The 9,776-nt window shown below is 42.7% G+C and overlaps 1 protein-coding gene across 1 annotated transcript in view; it reads right to left on the reverse strand.

Moving 5' to 3' along the window:
* Positions 1-9,776, reverse strand: part of TMEM231 (transmembrane protein 231) — a 48,523-nt gene that overhangs the window by 34,637 nt on the left and 4,110 nt on the right. Inside the window, exons 3-6 of the mRNA XM_012641580.1 lie at positions 4,879-5,007; positions 4,402-4,545; positions 2,063-2,144; positions 510-615 (exon numbers count right to left, since the gene is read on the reverse strand). Of these exons, the coding sequence (XP_012497034.1) occupies positions 510-615; positions 2,063-2,144; positions 4,402-4,545; positions 4,879-5,007 (461 nt within the window). The remainder of the gene's footprint in view (positions 1-509; positions 616-2,062; positions 2,145-4,401; positions 4,546-4,878; positions 5,008-9,776) is intronic.

Consider the following 9,776-nt stretch of genomic DNA (forward strand, 5'->3'; position numbering starts at 1 on the left):
CATGTACTTGCTAAACCTTCCACAGGTGTCCACTCACAGCAGCCCCCATACACCCCTGCCTAACCTCACCTGGACGGCGCACAAGTCAGCCGCGTGCTAGGTTTGCGTCTCCTGAATTGCAAGTCCTATGACCCCTATTGAAACATCTTCTCTTTTGTTTGCTTTTCTGCAATGTTGATTTTATTTCTTACTACTTGACATAGTCAAAGTTTAACCAAGATTTAGGTCACAAAGGAAATGGCGTATCTTGAGATAAAAGGCATAATAAACCATTGAGACATAAAAACAAAGGTTTCTGAGCTAGAAGAATTGCTTAGGAAGAAATACCAACAAAAAGTGAATTGTCTTTCCTATATGAATGACAGACAGACACAGTGATTTGTGTGCAGTCATAACATCGTAGTGATCTCCAATCGAAGGCTTCCCACATCTGTTCCTACATCGGACAACTGAGGAATAACTACTTTTTGGAAATCGAGCTACCATTGACTCTTTCATGTAAAGGATATGAAATGACTTCCACAGGGTATCGGATGACAGCATTAATCACAAATGGGGCTTCAGCGGCCCTGCCCACCAGCCAGATGGGGTTGGGGTCATCCAGGATGGTGGTGACTGCAACACAATCATTAACCATTAATCGGGACGGCCCTTTACCTGCCAGTGTAGGGCTACAAAGACGCTTTAATTCCTGTGGGATAGCCTGTGCTTCCGAACTGAAAGAAATCATTCAGAGGAAAGAGAAATTACATGTGCAAAACTGATCACACATCGCTTGTTAAAATACCTCTGGAAATACTTACGTTAAAATCTTTCTCAGAGTACTTATGTTAATGATCGTCAAAAAGTTAGAAACAAGCCGGGCGCGGTGGCTCACGCCTGTAATCCTAGCTCTCTGGGAGGCCGAGGCGGCGGATTTTTTGAGCTCAGGAGTTCGAAACCAGCCTGAGCAAGAGCGAGACCCGTCTCTACTAAAAATAGAAAGAAATTAATTGGACAACTAAAAATATACAGAAAAATTAGCCGGGCATGGAGGCGCATGCCTGTAGTCCCAGCTACTCGGGAGGCTGAGGCAGGAAGATCGCTTGAGCCCAGGAGTTTGAGGTTGCTGTGAGCTAGGCCGATGCCACGGCACTCACTCTAGCCCAGGCAAAAGAGTGAGCCTCTGTCTCAAAAAAAAAAAAAAAAAAAAGTTAGAAACAGTTTCTTCTACATTTGCTGGAGAAATACTGTGCTGTCACTAAAAACAATATCAGAACTTTGTAGCTGTGTGAGGAAATATTTATATTACACAGTTCAATAAATAAAAATAATTTGAATCCAAAAGTGTTTACACACTGCAATAGCTATATAAAAAGTAGTGCATATGGATAAAGAGTGAAAGGAATAACAACAAAAAAAGTGGATTTGTACATCAATGTTTTTTAGTTTTGTTTTAAAATCTGCTCTATTATTGCAATAATGCTGTTAGCGTATTACATAAAATCAGTACACAACACTGGAATTGCAGTCCTCCCTCTGTGTGTATTATCCATGAGGTCTGGTTACCAAGTAACACTCTAGATGCCTTTAGAGAAACCTCTGACCATCAACCAGGCAAACGTGCCGAGTCAAGCACACGCAATGGCCTGAGAGCCTGGCGCTGTGAGGAATGAACACACTCTGCTCTGCCTTCCAGTAGGAAGCTTGGGCACTTCTGTCCTCCTGCTGGACTGCCAGTGTGGGCTGACTCACTCACATTCTCTATTTCTCTCTGGAAAAAACCTCAAGGAGGCTTGTATTTTTACAAAAGGAAACTCATCAGGGCAGAGGTGGGATAAATATGGCAATTAATCATCACTAACCTGCTGGCCCACAGGAGGGGTGGAGGAGGGGTGTTGCGGGTCTAGAGATCAGGACAGAAAGGACAGATCCTGGGTAGTCTGTCTGCTCCCATCACTGAGCATTCGCGAGTTCTGACATTTTGATCACGACAAGGGTTCCAGTTCTTTTTGTCTCTGTTGCCCCCACAAACCTGGAAAGTCCTTGGGCAGTGGATCAAAGTCCCCAACCCATGACTCACCATTCCTTTCCTGATAGGCAGCAACAATGTGGGTGAGGTCATAGTCACAGGCAAAAGGGCTGGTCCCGTTGATCACGGACACCTGGACACGGCAGGAGGACGTGGTGTGAGCACCGGAGAGGCTTCTCCTCTCTTCCCTCCTCTGTCTACCCTTCTGCCCACCCAGGCTGCTGCCACAGATCACCCTCTTGATCTTGGTGGCCTGTTCCATTAGCAGTGAACTTTTCTGCAAAGACGAATAAACTCTCCTGTGACAATTTAAGTCCCTTTACTCTCAGTCTTTCCTTCTGTGGGAATGGAAATAAGGGTCAATATCCACCTTTCACAGGTTTTAAATATATTTATAAAATACCCCTCTCCACTCCATGGGAAAAATAGTTCCTTTAATTTTTTTTAACAGACCATATTTCCAACTGCTTTGTCTTTTTCTTGCTCTTCTCTGATGCTCTCTAATGTCTTTATCTCTTAAAAGTAGAAATGGAAATAGATAAAATGCATATAGTAAGCATATAATCCCCTAAAGGAAATGGTATCTTGCCCTATAATTTCATATTACTGTTAAATTAATCTGATACATAAATGTTCAAGCAAAAAATTCCAATAATAAGGTTATATATTATGTATATTTATCAAAGATGCCATATTAAATTTTTATGACTGCCTCACTTTATAACATACATTTATTATAGCCAGAGTGACCATAAAGCTCAGTTTATATGTAACAGTCCTGGTTTATGGCTGTAATAACTGATAATCCCTTTTGCTTTAAAGGTATCTCAGCCCAACTTATATGGTCTCCTTTGTGATAAAATGAAGTTTAGGAATGAATCATTACATGCCTGAGTTCTGGACTCAGAGAGACAGTTCCTGGCTGTGTTACTTTCAAGCTTTGGGCCTTTGGGAAATTAATTGACCCCAGTTTCATCCTGTGCAACATGAGAGTTCATTCTTTCAAAAAACATCTCTGAGGCCGGGCGCGGTGGCTCACGCCTGTAATCCTAGCTCTCTGGGAGGCCGAGGCGGGCGGATCGTTTGAGCTCAGGAGTTTGAGACCAGCCTGAGCAAGAGTGAGACCCCATCTCTACTACAAATAGAAAGAAATTAATTGGACAACTAAAAATATATAGAAAAAAATTAGCCGGGCATGGTGGCACATGCCTGTAGTCCCAGCTACTTGGGAGGCTGAGGCAGGAGGATTGCTTGATCCCAGGAGTTTGAGGTTGCTGTGAGCTAGGCTGATGCCATGGCACTCTAGCCCGGCCAATACAGTGAGACTCTGTCTCAAAAAAAAAAAAAAAACATCTCTGAGAGCTTACCAAGTGCCAGGCACTGTTTTAGGCACTTGGGGGATGTATACAAGATGGTAGCGCTATTAACGCTGAGGCATACAACAAATAAACCAAAAACATATCTTTAGTTTGTCAGGTGGCGGTAGGAAAAGTCAGTCTGGGTAAAGGAAGGGGGAGGGAGGGGAATGCCTTTTAGAAAGATGGGTCAGGGAAGGACTGTGCTCAGGGACACTGCAACAGGCACATTCATGGAACGGTCCAAAAAACAACATGGATCCCTGGCCAAGGGAATAGCAAGCGCAAAAGTGCTGAGGAAGAGCTGGGTTGGAGAAAGAGCAAGAAGACCGGCGTGGCTGGAATGGAGCCAGGGGGACAGTGATAGGACCAGTGGCCGGAGAGGTGGGAAATGACAAGTGTAGGGACATCGGAAATTGCTGTGATGATGAAATGAGATGATATATGTAAACCAGTTCACTCAGGGCTGGTGTGTTACCTGTTCAGTAAAGTATGGTTATTATTAGGATTATTTTGATCTGGGTTTCACTCCGTCACTCAGGCTAGAGTACAGTGGCACAGTCATAGCTCACTGCAAATTCCTGGGTTAATGGGATCCTCCTGCCTCAGCCTCCTGAGTGGCTAGAATTACAAGAGTATGTCACCGTGCCTGGATAATTTTTTCATTTTTTGTAAAGACAGGTCTTATGTTGCTCAGGCTAACTGGTATTATTTGTGAAATATTTTACATCATCATTTTACACGATCACTTGGATAACTGTGTGGTATAGAAGACAGTGTGTGTGTCATTCCCTAAAAGGAGAAAACAATTTAGTTCTGTGACAAAGATAGATTATTTTCTCTTTCCTTCTAGGAGTAAGTACAGGTGTACTTTCTCTATATTTTGAGAGAATTCATGGCAAGAATTCCTCAGAAGCCCTCTTCTGAGCCACTCACAGAGAAATGCTGTTTCTACCTTTCATTCCCCTCTTCAAAGAACTTGATAAACAGTGACATAAAGAAACAAAGAAGCTGGACAACAAGAAGCATCCTCACGTTGTATCGGACATCTAGGCCACCATAGCTTAGCGGCTGCCTCTGCTGCAGCCTCAGGTCTCCATTCACATATAACTGGGACCCAGGAACGGCAAAGGAGGACTGGAGAAACGCCATGCTCTGCATCACAAACGTCGAAATCCTCTGAAAGCAGCACAAGGAGAGACAATACCAAATGCAGACATACATGAAGGTCTCTGGGCTCTAAGAGTCACCAGTCTTGGCTGAAGCCTGACAAGCCCTCACGTATCTGGTGTAGCCATGCAGGAAGCCTCTGCCCAGAACCCTCTGAGCTGCTGATGGCCCATATAAATGAGTATGACCCAGTGAAAAACATTCGATTGGCCTAAGTTAGATCCCAATCTACACTCCAGGAGAGAGTCTGCGACAGTGTGGGTCTTCCTAGCAATCAGAAGGAGGGCTCTATTCTATTGAAAGACAAAGGGAGAGGACGGCCTCCCTAAGGGACCAACTCACGTGCAGTTGGTAGGAGAACATCAGGATGAGCTGCACACCAAGAACGTGCTCTGTAGACTGCAGGGGAAGCTCCAGTTTAAAATGCAGCCTGTCCATTTTCCCATCCTGGTTCCTGTCTTCTTCTCTCGTCTAGGGAACACAAAGGGGGCCAGCGGCCCTGGTCCTTAATAGGTCTGGGAAGAATCTACATCACGTCTGAAGTTGGTCAACAGTAGCATATAGAATCGAAGGAGTTGGACAAGGAGCACCCTCACATTGCCCATCCTCGTCTGTACATACACGATGCCCACTGCCCTGCCTTACACAGGCATTACCTCCCTCACCAAAAGAGAGAGAGCAAAATAAGCAGGTGTAAGTGCATCAATATTAGGGAAAAACACAGTGTGCATGGCCCCTGAACTTCATACTTGTACCTCTGAAATAAACACTGGCCAAAATAAGGGGACTTAAAGTGGCAATAACAAGAACAAACATCTGGATAACACTTGTCTCTTTCAGTTGTCTCATTTGGTCTGGTTTGTTTGTACTGGTGTTTTCTCTTTTTCTTTGTTATAAACATGCTTGGATTTGTACAAATAATTTAAATAGCATATCACAATCGTCTTCTACTTCTTTACAAGGTAACCTTTTAAAATAGAAAAAAAACCTAATGTCAATCAACATGCATTCCCCAAACCAACTCAACAGAAAATCACCGAGCTCTATTTACACATTCTTAAACCACAAGTGTCTTTGCTGCAGATTCTTGATGTCGGACCTCATGCATCATTCATGTCAGGACTTTAAAGCCTTGTGCATCTTTTAGTACCAATCCATAAAATGAAAAAGGAAGCTAATTAAAATGAGCAAAGCAACAAACCAGATATTTGATAAATTATAGAGAAGAAAGTAAGGAAACCAGGCAGAGATCTGAGGAGGGAAAAAGACAAATTGCAGCTCAGGCAGCGCACGGTGACAGCACATGCAGGCATATGAAATGACTAGCAGGGAAGGACGGTTACTGAAAAGTGATCACTGCTGACATGATTCCTCCACACAACTCTGGATCTTGTTCTACAAGTGATCCTTTTTCACCGTCGGTTCCCACAGGACTCTACTATGGTATAGCAGCTTTCCCACCTGAATCCCCTATCCATGGGTTCATTGTGCTTTCCACCATTACCATTACGTGAGGAAGAGATTTTTTGTTCTATTTCAGGCTAATAAGGTAGTTGGAGATGAAGAAATCTCAGTTTTAAGAACCTTTTAATCATTTCTTTCTGTCTAGGCAATAACGTCCTTACCCTGGGCCTTACTTTAGAGAAACCTACCCTCTTCCTTCTGTTGGACACTATTCTCTCTGTCCTGTTCCATCAGCTTCCCAGGTGGAGGGGAAGGATATCTACTAGCAGGACTGATGATTAAGTTTCTCGGGCAATTATGTACTAGAAATTATGACTAGGATATAAGAGAGGTGGCCTTGTCTTCCTGTGAATTTTCTTCAGTCAGTATCCGGGAAGACTGGAACACAATGTTTAGTTAACTGTCTGTAATGGATCCATGCCTTCTGGATCTTTAGAGTTAGACAGGAAGCAAAGATCAAACTTCTCAACTATCCTCCTGTAAGAGTATATTGGCCAGGAGAGAATTTCCAGAAGAATCTAGAGTCTGACACAGTGTGGGAGAAAGACAATCTCATTTCCCTTCATGTTTACAATAAATGTAAAGCCTGAGTAGGCGGAACAAGTATTATCCCCACGGTACAGATGAGAAAATCAAGGCACAGGGAGGTTAGTGCTTTTATCAGAGGTACAGCTAGTGGTCGTGAAGACAGGATTTGAGACCAGGTCTTTGACTTCAAATCTGGTCCTCTCTTTGTGACTAAAATGTGCAGCCTTAAAAAACAGTGCAAAGAGAAGATGTCGGGTAGAAGAAATCTTCTTGCAAAAAAGGCAGCGTGTTAAGTCTGTACACTTGCTTATGTCCACACTCTTACTGTAAGCTCGAAAAGGACAGAGATCTGGCACAGCGCCAGCTAGAGTGTCTACTTGTTAAATTGGCTCATTAATCTGTCAAGTACTTTTTGAGGCGCTACTACATGCCAGGCTCTATTTCAAGTAATGGGAATATAATGGTAAACAAATTAGGCAAAGCCCCCACCCTGATGGAGCTCACATTCCCAGCTGAGAAGGAAGAAAATCAGTCAATCAACAAATAAACAAGTAACAATATGAAAGAGTTGCAAATGTCATAAAGAGGAATGAAACAGGCTAAAATTAGAGAATGATGAGGGTAGAATTTAGCAGGAATTTTTATAGAAAAAATTCTGACCTGACTTGTTGGAGACCTGATGAAGCAAGGTGATGAGGCATGGGAGAGTGGGGCGGAGAGTGAGCCAGGCCAACCACGTACACGTGCACTGGGTGCCCGCGGGGCCCGTGCACTGGGCAGAGGAGAAAAGCAGGGCCACCAGAGCCACAGAGACAATCAGTGATGCAAACAGTGTGTCTCCCACAAAGGACCTGTCACCAAGCTAGACTCCCACCCTACAGGGCTGTCAAAGGTTCGCTACATTTCTATGTTACCACTTTGAGCACTGATGATATTTAATTCCATTTACTGCAAAATAAGCTTAACACATGTGCAACAATTATAAAGGAAGGCATTCAAAGAGCTACTACTTCTTTAACACAAATTCTAGGTGAGTATCAAAAATCCAACCGGTGTCTGGCTTAGAGAATTCACAAATCACACCACCACATTTCTACGAGGTATGTATGATTTGGAACAATTTTTATATCCATTGAATGTTCCATCTGATCCCTCTGCATGTCCCAGAGAGAGGTCGGTACTATCATGCCCTGGTATATAGACAGATAAATTGAGGCTGAGAGAGTATATGGAACCCAAAGACAGAATTGGGATTAGAACCCCGGTTTGCTGACTCTTGATTCAGAACTCCTTCTACAATAACTCATAAGAACCCTAATTGCAACCATTTCTGATGGTTAAAGTAGGATAACGCTTTACAGATATATAGGAAATCATTCTAGTTTACTTAGAAAAATATGAGCAAAATAAATTGTTCTAAGATTCTTAAAACTTCTTCGCAACCTCATTCTTTTGAATAACATCTTAACTTAGTCAATGATGTCCACACTTTTCCATGCAATTTTGTCCGTTGTACCATCAGGCATGTTGGTGACATGGCAAGTTAAAAGAACAATTCATAAAACAAATTAACAACCATTGGTGTTAAAAGCAAGCTTTTAAATTATGTAGAGCTTTCTTATTTGTAAAAGACTCTTGAACTTCCCCTGATAAGTTCTCTATTTGATTCTTAGGAGCTACAACAATGTTTTATTGCCAGGGAGGGTGGCGCATGCCTATAGTCCAAGGCAGGAGGATCAACTGAGCCCAGCAGTTTGAGTTCGACCTGAGCAACATGTGAGACCCTGTCTCTTAAAAAAAAATAAAAATTTAAATTATTTTTTAAAAAATATTTTATTACTGTTTCCGGGGTTTTCTTTCAAGTTGCTGATGTCCCTTCTGCAAGTTTTGATGGTGGCACTTTTGTCTGCATGTGGGTAGACAGTGAGAACGACGCCAAGCCTGCCTCCCGGCCCACAGGTAACGTGAGACGACACGCTCTGATTTCAGAGATGAGAAAAAAACAGTTGTCTTAGACACAAGGTACTCTCCACTCACGCTCTGGTATCCTCCTATAGCCATCAGCTCCCATGTTCTCTGGGTCCACACATGCCTTAAAGAGCCACATCAGGCTCACCTGAGGGAAAAGGTCGATCTGTTTTCTTCTTTGCTCGTTAAAAACAATAAAACAGACAATTAAAGCACGAAAAACACAGGGACTTTAGAGATGCTGCTAAAGGTGAGCTGCCCAAAGCAGAAGCAAGGTCATTTGTGACTTATGCAGTATTTCCCCAAATTAGCAACAGCGTAGCCACCTCCCAGCATTTGTTTAAAACTTGATCCAAAACCACTGCTTCCTTTGCTTCAAGGACAGTTTCCAGGACAGGTTGACGCTACTTTGGCTTTACGTTCAGAATTAGAAAATGAAAGTATTTTGTTACAATAAGGGTTACGATTTTAAGCTCTGGCATAGGAAACATTGAGTTCCAATCCAGACTCTGTTCAGTTAAAAGCTAAAGCAAATTATACCATTTCTCTGAGTCTGTTGCTTAATCTGTAAAATAGTGGTATAACCTCCACCTCACAGGGTTACCACAGGGATTAAGGAGATAATACAGTTTTAAAAACTTAATAGCTAACACTTCCCAAGCGATTATTACAGGCCAAGTACTATGTAAAGCTGCGGTCCCCCAATTCACAACTCTGGGGCCGCAGATCTCACCCCTACACCCCCATCCACGGAAAAATTGTCTTCTGTGAAACCAGTCCCTGGTGCCAAAAAGGCTGGAGACTGCTGATGTAAAGGACATTTAAAAGCATAATGATAAAATGCTTATTTTATGGCTGAGGCATAGTAAATCAGTAATGTTTACTACTATCGCTTGTATGCATATCACCAGGCCATCTCCTACGTGCATTTTTGCATATTGTGACAGGATTCACATACCATAAAATCCACCCTTTTAAAAAATATTATTCAGTAGATTTTAGTAAATGCAAAGTTGTGCAACCATCACTATCTAATGCCAATTTCAGAACATGTGTATCATCCCCAAAAGACACACCATATCCACAGCAGTCACTTCCTACATATCTCCCCCATCCCCTGCGCAAGCCCCGCAGCCCCTCATCTACTTTCTGTGTCAATAGATTTGCCTGTTCTGGACATTTCACATAAATGGAAAATAGGATACATGCTGGTTTGTGGCTGGATTCTTTCAGCTAGCATAATGTTTTTAGGGTTCATTCATATTATAGCACATACCTTG

Source organism: Propithecus coquereli, unplaced genomic scaffold, assembly GCF_000956105.1.
Source record: "Propithecus coquereli isolate 6110/MARCELLA unplaced genomic scaffold, Pcoq_1.0 Scaffold165, whole genome shotgun sequence".
Lineage (NCBI taxonomy): Eukaryota > Metazoa > Chordata > Mammalia > Primates > Indriidae > Propithecus > Propithecus coquereli.